The sequence below is a fragment of the Diadema antillarum genome, unplaced genomic scaffold (assembly GCF_040938485.1).
Source record: "Diadema antillarum isolate AM-2024a unplaced genomic scaffold, OU_Dant_1.0 seq00000415_RagTag, whole genome shotgun sequence".
Lineage (NCBI taxonomy): Eukaryota > Metazoa > Echinodermata > Echinoidea > Diadematoida > Diadematidae > Diadema > Diadema antillarum.
This window is the reverse complement of record NW_027271401.1, coordinates 495,036-516,510: the sequence shown is the minus strand read 5'-3', so window position 1 is coordinate 516,510 and position 21,475 is coordinate 495,036. Positions and strand designations below refer to the sequence as shown.

General features: G+C 38.8%; 2 protein-coding genes across 2 annotated transcripts in view; both read right to left on the bottom strand.

Moving 5' to 3' along the window:
• Positions 1-260: 260 nt before the first annotated feature.
• LOC139732372 (meiosis 1 arrest protein-like) lies at positions 261-12,367 on the bottom strand. Its single transcript, XM_071643239.1, has 12 exons — positions 12,319-12,367; positions 11,325-11,482; positions 9,911-10,093; positions 8,347-8,501; positions 7,652-7,734; positions 6,794-6,883; positions 6,205-6,290; positions 5,352-5,486; positions 3,411-3,524; positions 2,306-2,545; positions 1,476-1,607; positions 261-446 (listed from the first exon to the last, which is right to left on the bottom strand). Exons 1-12 carry the CDS (start codon positions 12,365-12,367, stop codon positions 261-263), a joined length of 1,611 nt encoding a protein of 536 aa, XP_071499340.1.
• A 6,796-nt stretch (positions 12,368-19,163) lies between these two features.
• Positions 19,164-21,475, bottom strand: part of LOC139732365 (CD81 antigen-like) — a 61,364-nt gene continuing 59,052 nt past the window's right edge. Inside the window, exon 6 of the mRNA XM_071643231.1 lies at positions 19,164-19,250. Coding sequence (XP_071499332.1) covers positions 19,164-19,250 — 87 coding nt within the window. The remainder of the gene's footprint in view (positions 19,251-21,475) is intronic.

Below are 21,475 nucleotides of genomic sequence, written 5' to 3'. Positions count from 1 at the left end.
ATGTCATGGGGCTGCAAACATCTAGCTGCAGGTAAGAGCTTTACTTTTCTATAGTTTGCGCGTGCTAGTATTGCTGAAACTTCTGCATGCTCTGAGTTTCCATTGTGCTTGATATCCTCATGAGGGCTCCCCAGCGATATATTAACCATTTGAAGCTTTGGTCAAGCAGGAGTAATGTTTCAGTTGCCCCATGAGGCCACAGGGCAAGTGCCATAGAGTGCAGTTCTAGCAGTCCCTGGTCTGTCATTGTGACGCTGTCTTCAGTACTCGAAGTCGTAGACACTGCTCTCCATGGGTATGGTGCAGAAGCGTTTAGAGCTGGGGCCGGCCGGTGACCGGACAAGGTTCGTGGCGGTCTGGAAGCCATGCTGGGGTGGGGGAGGGCCTCTGGTGGGGCCCCGTCCCCTCCCTCTCGCCCTTCCCATTGGGGTGTAGCTAAAGGCAGGCTGGTATATTATAAACATAAGAAACATGAAGGAATTTAGAACAATGGTGTTATGTTACCATGCATTTACATGGATTGAGTACACGTAATAAGGTAAAACACCACCTCATGACCCTAGTTGCAAAATTAGGTGATATTTGGTAGAATATGAAACATCTCATATAACTATCTACATGTAAATGTAAAGATGCGTATATGCAGTTTAATGATGTGACAACTAGTTTTTTGTCAAAATTTCAGAGTTTAAAAATGTTCTAAAACTTCATAAATGCTTTTTGTTATGCTTTTCTCTTTTTGTGAGTAATTGATTATGCTACAACTGGATTTTTCATAAGCCTATTAGGTTTGAAAGTTTACTCTCCTGCAAAATTGGTCGTTTACTCTTAAATTTGCACAGCTGATTTTTGCCAAACTGTGTTGAAAATGGTTGCATCTGCTACTTTAACATCTTGATGGCAGGGTCTTTTTTGATTAAAAACTTGAAACTTTATGTATTATACAAAACATAACATTTTTTAGGTGGCACTTTACAAGAATTTAACCAAAAATCAAGTCCTAAAAGCATGTCTGGGCTTTGATGAATTTTTGGCTTTGTTTTATACTGCTTTTTTTAATTCAGGAGAATTCTTTATTACTTTTGTATAGGGTATATTAAAAAAAGCTTTCATTTGGGACCTATTTTATTCATATACTACTGTTCACCTCGGTTGCAAAGTAAACCTTGAAATTGCTAAATATGCATCTAATTTACTAGTAGCGATTTGCATCACAGCCTAAGATTAAAAGGAGTATTGCTGTTAAAATGGACATTTTTATACCACTTTCATGAGTTTGATTAGTTCTAGCTTACCTTCTTTTTTTCAGTATGTTTAAGCCAAGTTTATTTGGAAAAAATAATCATTTCTGAGGAAAACTAGGCCCAAGATTTGATGGTTTTAAAAGGAAAAGTCACACACAGAGTCCTGCAGAGATCACCTTTTAACATAGCAATTGAAGACAGTAAGTGCTGATCTTTCATCTCTTAACCCACCTGAGCTGGTTGTGGTGGGCGTGATCGTCTAGGCTGCCTTGTCGATGTTGTGCTCCTGGTCAGCAAACCAACAAGGCTCGGGGTAAGATTAGACTTGGCTAGGAGAGGGTTGAATGTCTCCGAGATCTCAAGCTATAAAATAGTAATTTAAAGAAGAAAATACAACATGCTCACTTTTTTCAATTCTTTGCTAAATTCTGTTTTGATGTTGATTTTATGAAATGGTCCTTATTCTTCTATTATCTCACAAATAAACCTCTTTGCGCTTCCAGGAGAGGTACGTGCAAGGAAGAGGATTCTGCTTTCATCATAATTTCAATTTCTCAGGCAGTTGAATCCAGTTCCACGTTTATCTAGTTTTCTTTTTCTAAGCCAAGATGTATGTGATATATTGGTAAGGTTTAGATTATACACAAGGGGGAAAGAAATCAATGGCAACATAATGTTCTGTTTGTTTTTGAGTTAACCTTACTTCAACACAGCTGCTTACTCAGTTAATCTGTGGCATTGAAAAGCACAAAAAGAAATTCTTGAAGGTAACATTCTAATTTCCCAATTTGCAAGAAACTGCCTAGTATAAACTGCCAAGTATTATTTGCCATACTCTCTTGATCACATTTATCATACATACTACACACAAAAATAGTATGTTTTCATAAAGCTTGAAACACAAAAGTGCACTGAGCATGTTTTTTTTTTTCTTTCTTTCCTTATTTTACACCTGATTGTGTCATCAAACAAAACAAAGAAATCCAAAATGAAATAGCAATTGCAAACTATCAGTGGTTTAAAGATGCAAGAAAATATCTTGAGGTCATTCCTGGCATTACCTGGTCCAGGTATTCCATCACCATGGTGACCGCATCAGAAACCGGTTTCTCTGCCACAGGCTGGAAGTCACCTGGAAGCATCAGCTCGCTGGTAGCAACTGGCTTGATCAGCAGAGAGAGAGCTGGGGAAGGGAAGATGAGGAAGTGTCCCCTGGGCTTGGGGATGGCTGACAGACTGCTGGCAGAGTAAGGGTAGCTGGTCACCTCGTTGGGGTCTAGACGAGTCAACAAGGCCACTTCCTACAAGAGAGAGATACAGATATAAAGACCACAACAGAATCACACAGAGACGGAAAGGCAAAGAGAGAGAGAAATAGAGAAAGAGACAGGCAGACAGAGGGAGAGAGAAAAAAAAAATGCCACTGAGGATAACTGCCATGATTTTTTTTTTCTAATAAAGAAAGAGGTTATGAAGTACAGTATTACAACAGATTTATCATTCTTATTGAGATATGGTGATGCAATCTAGCATCGGACAAGAGGAAAATGTAATTGAGGCATGCTTCTACTTTCCAGTGCTAAGCCCAGGGGGATATAGAAAAGAATGAGTGAGAAACAAGATAATAAGTACCACCATCAGATAAAACATGGGAAGAAAATATGAAGGCATACGTGGGTCAATACATCTGAAACAGAAAAGTCTTGATGGCAAAAATACCATTTCAGTTTAAAGGGACTATCCAGTAGTGGTTGAGGTGAGGATTCAGCTTGTAACATTTTGTACGATATTTAGAAACCACTCTAAGAAATGTTTAGAGCATGCAATTCTAAAGGGAATCAAAAGTTTGATGAAAATCGCTCTTGAAATGACTGAGATATCTTAAAACAAGGTAAAACAAAGAGATCCTAATAAAAGCAGTGACCTGTCAATTTGATTAGGATTGCTTTTTTGGATACCTCATCAATTTAAAGGCCAATTTTCATCAAATGAATGTTGCATCCTTCTTAGAATTACAGGCTGTTTAATATTTCGTGCGAGATTTCTCATTATCTCACCAAAAATGTTATAAACCTGAATCGTCACCTAAACCAGTACTGTGCAGTCTCTTTAAAGCTAAAATCCCAGAGTCATACAGTAGATGCAGAGAGACTGGTGGTACAGCACCTTTTCATGGAGCAGGTGGCAGAGGGCATGGAAGTTTTGCTGGTTGGCATCTAGCTCCTCCCAGTCCAGCTTCCAGCAGGACGTCGCTCGAGCTACGGCCGGCTGACCAAAGATCTGACCATCATGAAAAATGCATAGTCAAGAAAGTGATAGTTTTGACAATAAATGTTACTGTAGTTAGCTTTGCTTTTAAATTGCTATGTGCAGCTATAAAAACAAAAGTGCAATAAGCATGAGGAAAAGGAAAAAGTGTCATGTACATTACAAGAATATTGTCAGAAATTGTTTCAGCGCCATATGTGGGATCATTCTGTTACCGACTAACGGTTGATCACAGTGGCTAGTTACTGTAAAACATGATATATTCGCAGCATGAATTTTTCGCGAATTGGAGCCGACAGCCTTTTTCATGGCATGAAATTTTCGCGAAATGCCACTGGCGTTCAATGCACGTAGTGTAAACATGGACTTTCGCGTGCATTTTAATTTCGCGAATCTTGGCGCTAGCGAAATTCGCGAAATTAAAGTGCACGCGAAAATTCCTCGTTTTACAGTATTTTCTCCAAATTTGTTATGTGCTTGTAAATATCTGTAAATAAACTGTATTATAATGTTAATAGCAGAGTCTGCAAGAATCTCCAGCCTATTGAAGGAGGCAGACTTAATCAGAAGAAGAAGAAGAAGAAAGGGGAAGAAGGAGAGAAGAAGTACAATAAGGAAGATTAAGATTTCATCTAGAAAGACAAGGAATGTTTAGATTCAATCAAGAACAAATCAAAACATGATAAAAGGAACAAGAAATATGACCAACACTATACCAGACTAAAGAACTATTGAGTTAAAAGGAACCAAACTAAGACAAGGTGAAATGAAATACTTCAAACTGACAGTGGACAGCAGCAGAGAAAAGTGTCAAGTTTGAAACCTGCCATACTTTTCATTCATTCATTTTTCCAACTCCAGCAGCACTCGTACATATATTTCCTTTTTTACATAAAATATAAGTACATAATAGATGTCAATATTACAAAATATGATAAATGAAATTTATGGTTATACAAAAGGAAAAAGAGCATTCGGAAGTTTAGAAGATGCAAGAGACTTGGGGATATCTTTGCATTGAGTCTTAAAGTCTTAACTCTTTATGTGCCACGTTCGCACGTCCGACTCAGTCGACGGCGCGCCAACTTCACATATTCTGCTCAACAAACAAAGCCGCCAAAACCAATCGATAAATCGCTAATCACTGCTAATCCCGCGGTACAATGAAAGCGTTTCTCGTGCTTTTGTTCCTCTCATATACAGCTTGCATTCTATGTGGTGATTGACTATCAAGCGGTGTTTCCAACTAGATTTGCTCGTACATTCTAAGTTTCTGTCACGGTTTATGTGCAAAAGTCATGCCTTTACAGTAATGTAGCAACTGATCATTCAAAAAAACAAAATGAAAACAGATTTGTCGTACAATTCATATCAAAACACAGCTTGGCATTCGTCTTTAACTTTGCTTACTATTATGCCCATCTTAACAGAAATTTGTAGAAGTTATACAAATTGGAAAAACAGAATTCTTTCTCAAAGCATGACTACCTTCGTGTCTCAGAATAACGTGGCACACAGGGGGTTTCCACCATGGCACATAAAGAGTTAATCTTCTTTTGTTTTGAAATAAATTGCCAAGTTGTCTGTTTATATTTTAGCCCGCCTCCACCCCCCCCCCCCCCACACACACACACACAAATATTTGTCTATTATAACTAGAAGAGTGAAAAAAGATGGTCCTATAATTTGAAAGTGTAACAAACCCGTATTTTTCTTGCGTTTTCTTTTACATTTTCCACTTAGAAGCAGTGAACTTGACTGAAGTGTTGAGCCAAAACAGTTTGTGTGAGCGTGTGTGCGTGCGTGCATGCGTCTGAGTTTATGTGTTTTAACACTCACCACAGAATCGCATACCCCACTGATCTTGACCATCTGTATGACCCGCAGCCTCTTGACCGGCACTGTTTGGGTGGTGGAGGATGACCCTTGTGTGGGAGGCTTGCTGTGGACTGGACTCGGAGCAGTGGTCAGCTGCTGCAATGGTAAGGGGAGTATGACCATTGCTAACACAATATTCATTTCATGTCATTTCATTTCATTTAGGTCTCTCCATGTTTGCACAGACAAAAACAAAAATAATCTTGTTTCACAAAGAAATTGTTCATACCTGAAATAAATCTAAGGGAATAATTTTCATTTTTATTTGTAATACAAAAATTGTCAAAATACAGTCTTATCATACTTGTCATAACCAAAAAAAATGAGCTGCAGAAATTGCATTCCCCTGTGATGATATGAGTACAATAAAAATCCATGCAATATCTGAATTAAATGTTTGATTTTAGATGGAGAGGTCACCAATTTGACTCTTTTTTTTTAACTAAAAAAAAAAAATGATATTCAACACATCTAGTACTGAGCAATTCAAGCGAGCCAGCAAAAATCTTAAACTGCTCTCAGAATGGTTTCTAGATGATACTCAGTCGTTTCTTTGACTTGTGGCATACCAATCAAATATTATTTTTCTATGTAGGTGAGTTGCTTGTGAAAAACTTAAAAAGGTGTTGGTCCTGGAGAGTAGGGGCATTTCCTGAGGGATATCTAGCATCTATTTTTTGATAAAACTGTTCCCTCAAAATGAATTACTGGTATCAACCTGAATTAAGATCCCTCTAATTATGATTAATTTTCAATTAATCTTGAATTAATCTTAATTAAATTTGAAATTAATTGTAATTAATTTGCAACTTACAAACTGAGCTTGGAATGGAAGTAGGGTGGGGCTGATCAATCGTTCCTGTAGGTCGCATTTCAGCACAAGTTTACTTGAGGTCACACCTATGTCAAAGCAAGGCAAGAAAGTCAAATAATAGCATCAAGATATCTACTCAACCGTGTAACAAAGGTTTTTGATGTGCAATTAAATGAATGATATTTGATGAGGGCTTCATAAAGTCCTGAAATACTCGGTGTTCTCCTAAGGGAATGGTATAAATTTTGAATGTATATTGCATTGAACGTGAAATGAACTTAAAATTACACTGCATAAATTATATGGAGCCCCATAAGTCAGTGCAAAATTTACACATTTCATTTCAGGGACATAATTGACATTTTCCGTTGTGTAGTGGCAGAAATAACAATGTCATAATACAGTACTACATGCTAAAGAATTATGTATCACACATTTAAGCTGGGGACAACTTATAAGAATCAAAGAGATTAATACAAGCTATCAAATGCTAACTGCAGATTTCCATTTCTTGGTGTTATTGTTATTGTTATTGTTGTCAAATGCCTCCCCACTCAACGAGCACTAGACTGTCTTTATCTGTGCTTACCAGCACCTGGAAACAAGATGTGCAGATGTTCTTTATCCGTGCTGTAGTCGTGAAACCAGGAAGTGAAGAAATTCTGGAAACTCAACTCATCTGGCAGTATCAAATCAGGAGAAAATCACGATACATCATATTCTAATTAATGCACAATAGGCAAACCAGAACCACTGTAAACTTAAGATACTTATGTAGCAAGAACAAGTTTGGAGTAAGATTCCTTTTGGCATATCTTTTTCTTTTTTCTTTTTCCTTTTTTTTTTCAAACTGATGATCCCAAGCAACAAGATGGAAATGAAACCTTCTGAAAACAGAAGTAAGTCTATATTTTCATATTTTGTTTTCCTATCACATTAATACATTACCCAAAATGTATGAATTTATATAGTACAAAACAAAACCACTCTAGACTAAATCCCATTTTTTATGATTACAATAATTGTTTTTTTTTTTCAAAGAACTGAATGATTCATGGTACAAGTAAACTTTTGATATTATAGAAACATACCAGCTGACAACTACTAATACCCTGATCACCAAAGTTTTGCTTCAATGAAATTACAAAAAGCCTTGTTTAGGGTGTTTTTTATTTCATTTTCATAATTTCTGGCACCCATATTTCTACAAGAAATGGCATAGCGTGATGTAAAACAGTGATATTGTGTCAAGCTAAATGAAACACCACAACCCAAACGTGGATGTTGCTGTTTGCTCTTCATCAGTATTGATTAGTATGTACATTACTTGCCACAATAAATGCTAGTAAATTATAGGTTTGCAACTGTGCAAAATATAAAGACAGCAGCATAGCAAAATATAAGACAGCAACATAGTGAAAGTTAGTGATGTCTTTGAGACACCAACCTGGTTCAATGGTGATCACTTCCAGAACACCGGAGCTGAGCAGGTTCTCGCCCGACGTTGAGGATGATGTTGTGGTCGATGAACTTTGCTGGCTGGAGATAGGGTCTTCGTCCGCTAAGACTACACTCTCTGGGCTGAACACACTTAACACCTGGATTCTCTGGGGGATATGAAGAGATTTTCATCCCTTTGATGCCCAATAAATGATTTTTAATCCTTTCAAAGGCAATGCTTGGGTGACAGATTATCATTTCAAAGAAGACCGGCTTAGTATTATTCCATTCGAAAATCGCACGAATGATATTGTGTGTGTGTGTGTGTGTGTGTAATTTTGTCAGGGCAAATCATGTCATTTCAAAAGTCTAGCGAAGGAACCTTGCTGAAAAATAAGTTTTAACAGAATGCCATACAACTAAGAACAACATTGTGGAACACTTAAGTTTTGGTGTTTGATCTTGCGACCTTTCACAAATACTAATCTCACCAAGCAAAATGTGGTCATGATAATGGCTGAGTGAGATAGGTATCATTTTTATGTTACATTCCCTCATTCATTGTACTGTTATGTTGACTTATTTCATTGGACGAATAGGAGATAACTATTGCGGTACATTTTCCTTGCCTTTCTTCAACCACTTCACGCTGATTTAAATGAAAGTAATATCATTAATGATATATTTTTTGCAGAATAGAACCATAACAGCATACACACAGGCACAAGGCAGAATTTACTCACTCTCAGACACTCAAGGTCCATGTCCCCCATGATCTTTTCCAGCTGCCGAGACACGAGGACGCCCTGTTGGCTTGTGACAATAATGACCTCCAGCTGGGCATTGAAACTTGTTGTCTGCATGGCAAATCAAAAACAAAACAAACAAATAACTGCTTAGAACAGGTAAAGGCGCAGTTATTATTTTTTTTTTTTTTACAATTTGACTTCTAGTATTTATTGTTCTGCTGTAAGTTCATCACATCCTACTTTATTTCTTTTTTTGGACATATTTTGCAATGAAATATTTTCAAACTTTTATGACTTATGTTTCTTTATCCCTCCATTTCTGGTGGCGTGAAGAGCATTGAGCACTGAAAACAAGGCTTCTCATGGGTGTAGTTCTTTTATCAAAGCAAAACTGCTTTCTTTCATCTATATGTATGCATTTGGAAGTTTAGCAAAGAGGCGTGTTCTGACTTTTTCTCCCTTTTTGCAAACACTTGCACCACTCCTATGACCACTTGCCAATGAATCCCTACTGCAATCAAGTTGAGTAAGGACATTGTACATAAATCAGCATGATATTTGTTTTCTCTTTCATGCTTCTTAAAGTGACTATTTCAAGCACGTTGCTTGAACCGCTGTCTTAACCCACTGAGGGCAAGTCCCCAAGTATACTCGGGTAAGTGTCTGTGGGAAATGCGAAATCAGCCCATCCTCAATGAGCTAATGGAATTGTATGCCCGTTTACTTATGCACGTAAGATAGTCATAAGAAACGTTTCTTTCAAGGATTAAACAAAATACCAAGGCTTAGATATAACCACCACAAAATATCACACTTGAAATATGCACTTTCCGTATGGGGTATAATTATCATGTTTATACAGTGCACTCCCGTTACAACGAACATGGTTATAACGAAATTTCGTTATAACGAAGTAAATCTTCTGGTCCCAAAATTATCACTATTAAAGTCTATGGTACAAAATTCGCTTATAACGAACACGGTAATAGCGAAATTTCTGTTATAACGAAGTCTTTTCCGAGCGCCACAGACAAAGAAAAACAAAAGAAATGTGCTCCGTTATAACGAAATGCGAACTGCTTTCGAAAATACGTAGCGGAACAAGTACATGTATATTATTATAATAGCCTCTCAGCATTGGGTGAACGCTTCTCACCACTGTGTGTTCGCTCCTTGTGTCACGCACAGTTTCTGAGAGGAACTTGCGTTTATTATTGTAATACAGCTATCCCATCACATTTCACATAGCTTTCCAGTGTATGGTGAGTATTCAGCAAACAGAATATGATGTACATTGTATATAAACGTGGTTTCCTTGTTTTTGTTAGATATTGTATTTGTTCGGTTATAACGAAATTTCATTATAACGAAAGAAAACTGCCGGTCCCGAGCATTTCGTTATAACGGGAGTGCACTGTACTGATATGTATCGAAAGATAGCTACTTCATACAATGTATACATGTACATTGTATAACATACACCAGATGAGAATGATATCTATCACTACATAATGTACCTGTCTGAGAGTTTGTGACTGGCGCTTGAACTGAGCCACTGCATCTTGCAGTGCTTGTGGAAGGTGGTTCCTACCACCAGATTCTGTGACGGCTGTGGCTTGCTTCTGGTAGGACCTCAATTCTCGAAGAGCATTCTGCAGGCGAGGAAAGTTGCCTCGAACATGCTGCAGCGGAAAGAGGTTCTGGAGAAAAATGACATAAACGACAGAATGGTTTGATGAGACTCATATTGCAAAGCTAAAATTTAATTGCTTAGGCTGGAATATTAAAGCATCTGTAAAGTCCAGTTCCAGTAATTAAATCATCCCTTTATGGAGCACTGCAGTACATAGGAGGAAGAGTGTTAATAGGCTGGGGATAGAAAGATATGGAGAGGAGTTGGACGGACTATTCAAAAACGAAGCAAAACAAAACAAAACCTATTTGCATCTTTTCAAATTGGGAGCAATCATTTAGAATCTTATGCTAAGTAGCAAACTTTTGTTTAGGCCATGCAGTATTAGTCCAAGTGTCATTATGATATTAAATGCTGTACACAATTCTTTTGAAATTTGGCAATATTTTGTCACTACTTTGATCTCCATGAAGTTTTACAAGATGGCAGTGGCAAGCTCACTACTTGTCTACTATTCTGTGAACAGATAATGTTCATCACTACATGATTACATACATTTTTTGAAAATGGAAACTTACCACCCCCCATTCCACAAAAAAGTATCTAATACGAATGATGCTGATGATGTCACTAAGCAAACAGTTCTTCATAAAAATTCACTCAGGTAGAACAAGGAATTTTATGGTCCCACAGAAGTTCCCAAAGCACCAACATTTAAGCTTACAGAATAAAAGAAGAATTTTTGCAGTGCACTGCAGTGTACGTCTACTCATTAATTCACAATAGAAATATAAAACAAGGTGTTCACATCTACCGTTGACGACAAATCTATCATGGCATCATTTACACTGCATGATGAATCATTCTTGTTAATTCTGAAATTTGACAAGGAGGGGGTGGGGTATTTCAAATGCAGGAATTTTATATGTCTCCTATGTTACTATGCATTCATACAGGGAGATGAGTGTCTTCTGTTCCAGTGTTCACAAAAATAGGAATTTTGGTTTTGATGCTTAAACATTTCTTTCCTGAGGAAAAAAAAAATGAAGGCATATCCCACTTTTGAGGAAGAAATATACATGGCACTGCAGGTAAGCACAATTAGCACACTTACACAATCTATGGAGCAATATATTTCTTGAAAGTTTTGCACATTTTGTCAGGCAAACTTTGAAGTTTGAAGAGAAACCAGCACTGGCAGATTTTTTGGCACAAGATGGCAACCACAAAACAGTACCTGGTAGATAGTTGAATGGGCTCAGAAAGGCCTAGATTTTAAAGAAAGGCCAACATCTTACCTCGGAGTGAGCCCCAAGTGCAAAGAGACCAAAGAATGGAACCCTACACGGTCCTGTCATGGAGCAGACCAGAGACAGCGTGTGTTCCAGGACCTGGTACAGAGTCTGGCAGATCTCGGCACTAAAAGGTGGTGAAAAGTCTACCAGCACAATCCGAGCTACGTACAAAGGAAAGGAAAGAAGAAATAACTAAACATCTCTGAAGAAAAAAAAAATAATTTCTTGATACAGACTCTAGACCAAGTCTAGTGTATATAAATAGATCTAATGTTAGTTTCGTTTCTTAAATTCTAGATTGCATAACACATCTAGGACTAGGTAAATACAACTAACTATACACAGTCCAGTCTCTGTTATGAATAGCGACAGGCTTTGCATGGCGTCTGGTCGGGCTAGGTTACAACCTAACTTTAGACCACGCCTTTTTGTATGTTAAAACTTTGATTGAAGTTGTGCATCTCCTGCACTTTCTTGAGACTGGTCCAACATTCTTTCAGTTATGAAATTTTTGTAATTAACACTTAGGGTATCTAGATTCTAGGCCTAACTAATGTTACTTTATGCCTAGGGAGGGTGTTACTGTTAGGGCCTAGATCTAGACTCTAGACTATAAATAGTAAGAGTCTAAACACATGTAAGCTCTAACTACAGTTAGTCTAATAGTAATATAGGAGTAGGCATGCCATAGGGTTCTAATTTAGACTAGATCTAGTACAGTACAGTAGAACTAATAGAAGTTCTCTAGGCTCTAGCCATGGCCCTCACTCAACCATACATACACATCGTGACATTACACGTACAAACGACTAACGTGTTAGATATCTACCGGTACGTAGCACTTCTAATCGCAGTTGAGATCATTCGTTAAAGTTCATAACACTTGTTAGTCTGGTACATAAAAGAGCGAAACAAACATAATGTTACAATTACTTTTAGTTCTTGAAGGCGAAGCAGTGGGTGAAAAGAGTTTGTAGGAAAGAACATTCTGTCTTACCAGGCTGTCTTGTAAACACAGAGCGCACCATCTGATTTTGTTTATCCATTCCGTTTCAGACGCGTTTTGTTTGTAGCATGATTGTGCATACATCCACATACACGCGATGATTGATCGAAGCGAACGGCCGACGTTGGTGGCTCACTTTTAAAAAAATGTTGTTTTTGTGTTAATACTGCGGCAAAAAGAGATTTTTCTCCTCACACCACAGTCACCACGTTGATAGGCCTACTCCATAGAGTTGTATTTACATATCGCAGCTCTATAGCCTTCTCGTTACTCGACATGACATAGGCCTACTGAGTACTGGTAAGCTCTTTGTACTTCGGCCACAAAGAAATTTTTCTCCTCACCATAATTTTTCACCTACTCATAAATTCTTTGTACATACTGCCACCACATAGTGATACAGGTGCGATGTCACTGGACAGGTTTGATATTGTAGTTCACTCTTTGATATGTGTAATTCAGGGCCGGCGGAACCGGGGGACGGGGGGGGGGGGGGTGGGGAGCGAGCACCATACAAATAGGGTGTCACCACCTTGCCCCTATTGCGCTGAAGAACTTTTTTTTTCTTTTCTTTTTTTTTTTCGCTAGTCAGCTGAAGAATCCCGGAAGTGGTCCCAAAAGTTGCGCTGAAGGCCTTTTTCTTTTCTTTTTTTTTTCTTTTTTGCTTGTTAGCTCAAAACCCTTGAAACACTTTTGAAAACGTGGCGCCGGCATTGTAATTAGATGGTAAGATAGATACATGTATTAATTGTAACCTGAAGTTATTTGGGGGTTATTCCTTGCCCGAAGGGAACGCTACAATGCTTTATGTAAAGAAAATGTTTAGCAAAGCAAATTACCGGCCCGATACTGGGCGGATCCTGGAATTCCGTAAAGGGGGGGGGGGGGCGCAAAAATAAAAAAGAATTTTCTTGTGCTACTTCGGGGTTTTATTTCATTGCTTTTCTTTTTATTTCGTTTGTTTTAATACAAGATAAAGGGGGCGTGTGCCCGATGAGCACCCCCCCCCCCCCCCTGGATACGCCACGACGGAATAGGTGTTCGTCATAAAGCAAATTCATCTCTTACGACTTAAGGGCTTTTTACACTAGTAATTTTTTGCTTAGTCCCGTACCAACGGTGGGGCTATGTACTATCTGGCCTGCAAAATAGCAGGGTTAGCACTGCAATTGCGGTGCCAAGCAGTTAGTGAGTGTAAACAGATCGAAAAAAATAATCCTGGGCTAAGCAACGGAGACGAAGTCCGACCCTCACTGACCAATCAGAAACGAGGTAATCAAGTGCTGCCGGTGCGCGTGCGTGCGTGTACGTGTACAGTACACAGCGTAATCATGAATATTCATGTGATTTGGAAAGTCCGGGGCTAAGAAATACGAGTGTAAAAAGGTCAGTTTTCTCCTTAGCCCCGGAAGAGAGATAGTACGGGACTAATTTGGCCAGTGTAAAAAGCTGAAAAAATTGGTACGGGACTACCGATAGTCCTGGGTCAGAGAAAGTCCGGGGTTAAGAAACACAAGTGTAAAAAGGGCTTTATTGGCCCTATTCAATTGCTTTGTATTGATTGGCGTTGTTCCTGTAAGTACATGCAGTGATTTCTCAGGTCAGGTCAAATTGTGTTTTAGGATTGTTTGAGTATTTGTTTTTTCCTTTCTGTCATGGTCATTCAAAGCTTACATGATGTCGGTTAGGAAGGACCATCATTGCTCGTAGGAACCTTGATTATGTTTGTTTGTGCACTGTGCTTCATCCATTGCTTTATAACTATTTGTTTTAATGCTGATGTTAAAGTGATATGGCGTATGTAGGGCCTACGGGTGCACGTCACGTGACCGACACCCACCGTAGCGAGTCATACAGTCCACGAGTCATACAGGTGCAGCTCGCAAGTCATATACATCCCATGAGTTATACATCTACGAGTCATACAGCCCATTAGTTCGACACTAAAGCTAACAAGGCCCACGAGACCGACACATTAAAGCCCCGTGTTGTATCTGTCGAGCTCATTGGGCTGTATGACTCGTGAGATGTATGACTCATGGACCTGCTTTCAATGTCGAACTCGTGGACTGTATATGACTCGTGGGTGTCGGTCTAGTGGGATGACCCCGGGCCTAAACAACCTGTTTAATTTGGCTCTGTAGGCCTAACTATTCTTTGTTTCAAATAGCCACACCGTAGCATACGCATGCAGAATGACAACAATCAAAGTTGTTAACAGGGATTTTTGTATTTTGTTGGTACAAAAAAAGGAAACCACACAGCATAAATTCGCACGACTGTGTGTTAGTCGGGCATTGGTAGTGACACTAAAAACTCTGGTAAATGTGGCTGTGCATCGCAAAACCAACAAAGATATGCACGCACCGATTTAGTGTGAGAGCTGAATAGGTGGAATGGGTCGGCCTAGCCAGTAATGAGTTTTTCATATTTTATGAAAGACCAATTACTCTTATTCTATACATTATGCTGAAGCCTGGGATCATAAAACGAACAGGATATTGTGTTTTTAACAGTTTTTCTCGAACACATTTTTTTTTTGTGTGTGTGTAGAATAGTGTGAGTTGGTGTGTCTTTAGAGTGTTCTTTTTATTTCTTAAAAACCTGTTGATGTACACACTGTCACCTATAAAAACTTTAGAGAGGATATATTGCTTTGAAGGTTGGCGTTAATCATGGACAGAATGTGTTAATAAAGCACGCTCAATTTAAGCTTAATCCTTTAATAAATTCATTGTTGTTGCTTTGGTTGTTTACATTTTTCATTGCACAGATAGCGCGGTGTGGTGAAAGACAAAGCGCTTGAATAGATTCTATATACTTTAGAGGCTCTTTTCTCAGCTTACACCTTCCAGAGTGTGGGCTTTCTTTCCAGTATTTAGGTAGGTTAGGAGAGTCCATTGGAATAGAGCAATACAGGAAGGCCTACATCATTTATGAAAGACCAATTCAGCTTAAATTCTGCTCGTTCAGAATCTGCCCTTAACTTAGAATCCATGTCTGACGACTTTTTGTTGGTTTTGTGACGCAGGTTCACAAATAGGAATGTAATTCTTAAATAACAAAAGCCGAAAAAAAAAACTCCATTGATTTTGTTCGTAAACGCAAAACGGTAGTTTGATCATTATCATCGTGGAATCTCATCAGCTGTTCATGAAAACTCCTTGGGTATGATGGAATCTAAAGATTGGGCTCATACCATTACGCCACCTAGTTGAACCTCTCGTATCCGGACAAGTCGGGACCGGGGCTCATCCGGATAAGGGATTTGGCCGGATACGGGAGACTCAATGCTTTATACATGTACATATACATACACATGTACTGATGTAGCCCATTGTAGTACCACATGTAGTAATGTGTATACTGCAACCTTTTCATTGTTATACTCAGTAACAGACCCCAAAATAGAGGTTCGTGTTTGCAAGAATGAAATCATTTTCTTTTATAAATTCTTGGGATGATTTACCTAAATAATCATTAAGAAATGTATCAAGTATATGTAATTCATGTGTGTTTGTGTAGGAGTTGGGAATCCCCCTTTTCTCCCGTAATTATTAAAAAAAGATAAAAAATCACGGCGAGATTGCGTCCGGATAATAGAGAGATCCGGATAAAGGGAGGCCAGATAATAGAGGTTCAACTGACTAAAATTTGAGTAAATTCTGGTCTCTCCGAAAGTATTATTTCCTCAAATGTCAACGACTGTTGGCTAACAGGAGCACAATATTAGAAAAAAAGGGGGAATATGGAACCATGACTGCGTTCGTTATAAAGAACAATAAGACACGGTTTGATATATCGTTGAAAGACACTTTATTAACAATTATGTACAATAACTCGCACTTTGTAGAAGCAATAAAAAGTGCACTATAGGTCCTAATATCTAACGAGGAAAAAAACAACAGGCGACTTCTGTCTAAAATTTGAACACATCACTCACACCAAGAAGCAATGTACAAAGCATGTACGCAAGGTTTCAGCCATTTCGAATGTTATACTATAGAACACAAGATTATTCCGACTCGACAAGTATGTCTTTACTACCTTTCTATGATTTTTTAAGGTATTCTGCTTTAGAAATGAAAACAATAATTATATGGTTCTTTCACAACCAACAATTTGGGGCTAATTCGGGTATAGCCTATATCGCTAACAATGTAATCCTGTCGAAACGGCATTTGCTGGTAATTAACATAAGTAAACAAAGGTTAGGTGAAATCACGTTATGTCCTTTTCTTGTAATCATAACTCTCTTAACTATAGTATTACAATGACATGTATAGTCATTCGTATTTTTTGAAACATAAAAGCCCACCAGCGACTGGAAATTTCATAATCAAATTGAACAAGTTAATCATCACTTAATTTCGAAAGCAATGGTATACTCAGCGGGTGCGTATGAGCACTGGATATCATTAAGCAGCATGAATGAACATGTGGTTATATATTTTCTTTTATAAATTTATATCGAAACATAATCAATTTTTGCCAGTTACTACACCTTATCACACTGCTGCATTACGCTCACGGGTATAGTGAAATACTCGAACAAACTCACGCAGTATTCTGGCACGTTATATGAGTAGGCCTATATACTCACAGAAACCAAATGGATTTACCATTCTACCAGTACTTTCTCTATCGTCTTGAAAAGTTCTTTGCTATTTACATGTTGACAATTATGTTGTAAACATCGATTTTCTGGAAAAAAAAAGATCCATATTGTTGTCTTCACGGCTCCACAGTAATGTATACGCAACTTCAAATGCTATTTGAACTGATATTGCATTGTTGCAGACAAAGCGATGACGTAACCAACTCAAAGTTACTAAAAAATAATCTTGAATAGATATTGGTTAATCAATGCAGATAACAGAAGGTAACAACAATAATTAGTAACAATTTCTATTAAAATGTCAACTGAGGTACAGAACGTACAGTGTATCATAGATGGGAAGAAAAAAAGACAAGATGTGAACTTAATGGCAATTAACTTTAGGGTATAAATTAAATACCTTTTTCTTACCCCTGAAGACACGTATGCATTCAAAACGATAGAAAAAAAAAACGTCTTGAATAATAATATTGTTGCTTATGCATACTAAGGTTTCCACGCAATATTCCCGAATTGAAAAGTATACACTGTAGCAACCTAATTTTCTTTGAAACTCATCAATCAATGACATTTTTGTTTGGTTCGTCTAGTTGAGATAAATCTCTCTGAGTAAAAGACCAACATTTTCAAACACACGATGGCATAATAAAAACGTCCCTAAGAGTGGAAAGTACAGTCAAGCTCGAGTTCGTTTTTAAGGCGACTGAGAATGATGTGATGACTGTATGGAAAAGCAGAGAAAACTGCGTAGAAACTGGATTGTGCACTTTTGACTCATAATATCAGTTTGAATATGAATAACACTTAAGTGATTTATAAACCCATTACAAACAGTATACGGATTTAATGTAGTCTGTATGAATGTCATGATATTATGAAGCATATACAGTTCTGTTATTCGAGCTGCCAGAGCCACTTTTCATAACAGCTTATGTGTTCAACATAGTGTCACCAATTAGAGAATCAAAACATTAATAATAGCGACGACAAACTGACATTGTATTATATTACACGTATCAAAACAAACAAACAAACAATCTGCTAGTGTTCAAAATGACTTATACACACGCACAATAGGTAGGCCTATATTATAGTACATATAGATTGTGAACAACCAACACGTTCTGGCGTCGGAGTGACCAAACGAAATGCCTCAAAGCACGAGAGGGCGTTTTCTTTGGTCGCCAGCTGCTGAAAAAGTTCCGCTCGACTGACAGGAAATTGTTTGCTGTTATAGGCAATGAATGTGATACTGACTGTTCTAACATGAATGTTAGATCAGCAAGTGGTATATCATGACTGGACACATACACACTAACATCATGAATGCTGTAGTGGTAGTCATTCGACGAGTTCTATAGGTTTCTTTTACAACGTGATTGGCAATTACACTTAAAGGACAAGTCCACCTTCATATACATAAGGATTGAAAGAATGCAGCAGTAATACTGAGTAGTAGAACACATCAGTGAAAGTTTGAGGAAAATTGGACAAGCCGTTCAAAAGTTACGAATATTTCAAGTATCTGCGCAGTCACTGCTGGAAGAGAAGACTACCACAGTGTATGATGTCACATGCGTACAACTCTATAATGAAAATAAAAAGAGAATTTCACAAAACTTTACTTTTTAAATAATACTTTTTGAATAAAGTGCACATTTCTTCGTCTTGCTACTGACGTATGTTAAGGGTAATATTATTCCCCCTGCCTTCTGAAAGAGAGAAGTCGAGTGTTCTTTTGTCATGCGAGAAAAATGGAAATATGTTGAATTTTCTTTATTCTTTCTTTATATCCTTGTACTCATTTGACATCACAAGCTATAGTAGTCTTTTCATCCAGCCGTGACTGAGCAGAAACTTGAAAAATTCATAACTTTTTAACGGATTGTCCGATTTTGCTCAAACTCTCACTGATGTGTTCTACTAATAATGCTGCATTCACTCAACCCATCACATGTCTATGAAGGTGAACTTGTCCTTTAACCTCAACGCAACGTTCTGTAGATAACCATTCGTGTAAATCGTAATATAGATACAATCATGTACAATGTAGCTATAAGTCATAATTGCATTTTCTTCCACAAAGTAATGTAATGTTCCCCGACATACAAAGAATTACAAATATCATGTTCTGATAGATGAATGATACAGTTCGACTGCACAGCTTTGAAACCTTAATCCAATGATGGCAATTCGCTGTAAATACATTTGACTTCTATCAAGCGTTGTACGGTTTCTCGTCATCATCGTCAATGTCTCGTCGTATTGCCCGACATAGCAAGACGGTGAGAATCATAGCCAATACCTGCAGGTCAAACAAGACGAACAAGAGCACACACTTACAAAGTAATATGCGCTGGACCTGGTGAGCATGGGCGTAAATCCCGGGGGGGGGGGGGGATGGGGGGATATATCCCCCCCTGAAATGGAGGAGGGGGGATGGCCTGTACAATCATCCCCCCCTGAACAATGCTGAAATTTGAGAAAAAATGGAGGAAGCAGAAATGTGATTGTATCATTTTTGTCATATTGCATGACGTTCGTACGCCCGCCTTAAGACAGGTAACAGAGCTGAACAGTATTCTATCTTGTAGGATAGTGTATACATAATTTTCTCAAGCGCTCGCTCGCTTCGCTCGCCCGCGAAGAAGGTAATATCGACATAAGATATGGTCCAGACGTTGACAACGTCAAATAGCATATAGGCTTACATGTAAACATGCTATAGGAAGCGAGCAACTCGGGACCATCTGCAAATTATGTACGAAAACAAACAAACAATAAAAAAAAACTATACCGCCATAATTGAACCCCCCCCCCCCCTTTCCATTTCCTGCATCATTCCTGAAACGATGATGACTCTGATACATCTATGGGCATACCCAGGGATGATCAGGGGCATCGAATCTATTGGGGGGGGGGGGGGGCAAAGGGGCATTTGCCCCGCCCCTACGGAAATGTTGGGGGCAGACAAATCATTTGTCCTCCAAGCAATTCCCGAGATGAGGACAAATCTCGAACTTTCTTTATGGAAAATTGGACAAGTACCGCCAAAATTATGCACCGGATCGCTGAATTGCAATCATGAATATGCAAAAAATCTGCTACTAGGTCCCTTTCGATAGACTTAGTACACTTTTGAGATTGACGTTTTATTTCCTCATATTTATCAAAGAGTGTGCAGCGGATCTTTCACTTACAAAAGCTCCCTCATATGCAGAGGCGTCGATGGAGGGGGAGGGGGATGGTTCCCCCATAAAAGTGTTGGGGACAAACAGATCATTTTGCTCCTCCCCGTAACTCCCGAGATGTGGAAATGTTCTTACTATTTTGATAGAAAACTGTCTAAATATTTCACCCAATGATGGCTGAATTTCAATTCTGAAAATACAAAATCTCCCTCGCGTAAGAGGGGGATAGGACTAACCCCTCCCATACCCTCCCCGTTCAGTCATTTCTACTTAATACACTTTAGATCGACATATTTCAAAATGTTTCATCTAAAGTGTGCACCAGGTCTGTTACTTCAGTTTAAAGAAATGCAAATGTTCCTTGGGTGGGAGGAGATATCTAGATACTTTCAATTAACGAGGGTAAAATAGTATACACTTCTGGGATTGAAAATTCCCCAGATTACATCATAAATGTGTTTACGAGATATTTGTTGCTGCCAGTAATTGCCAGCATTTGCGCCCGGTGCGCCCCCACCCCCCTTAATTTCGTAAGCGAAAAAAGTACAGCTACAAACGGCCGTTTTTGGACTGTAAAATATCAAAATTTTCAAGCTCGCTCGCTTCGCTCGCTCGCATTTAATCGTTATGCCATTCTCCTGATGTTGCTGCTAGTAATTGCCAGCATTAGGTTGCACCCGGTGCGCCCCCACCCCTTAATTTCCTAAGCGAAAAAAGTACAGCTACAAACGGCAGTTTATGGACTGTAAAATATCAAAATTTTCAAGCTCGCTCTCTTCGCTCGCTCGCGTTTAATCGTTATGTCATTCTCCTGATGTTGCCGTCAGCAATTGCCAGCAGTTGCGCCCGGTGCGCCCCCACCCCCTTAATTTCCTAAGCGAAAAAAGTACAGCAACAAACGGCAGGTTTTGGACTGTATAATGTCAAAATTTTCAAGCTGGCTTGCTTCGCTCGCTCGCATTTAATGGTCATGCCATTCTCCTGATGTTGCTGCCGGGTAATTGCCAGCAGTTGCGCCCGGTGCGCCCACCCCCCCCCCCCCCTTAATTTTCAAAGCGAAAAAATATAGCTACAAGCGGCCGATTTTGGACTGTACAATATCAAAATTTTCAAGCTCACTCGCTTCGCTCGCTCGCATTTAATCGCTGTGCCATTCTCCTGATGTTGCTGCCGGGTAATTGTCAGCAGTTGCGCCCGGTGCGCCCCCCCCCCCCCCCTTAATTTTCAAAGCGAAAAAATATAGCTACAAGCGGCCGTTTTAGGACTGTGAAATGTCACAATTTTCAAGCTCGCTCGCTTCGCTCGCTCGCATTTAATCGTTATGTCATTCTCCTGATGT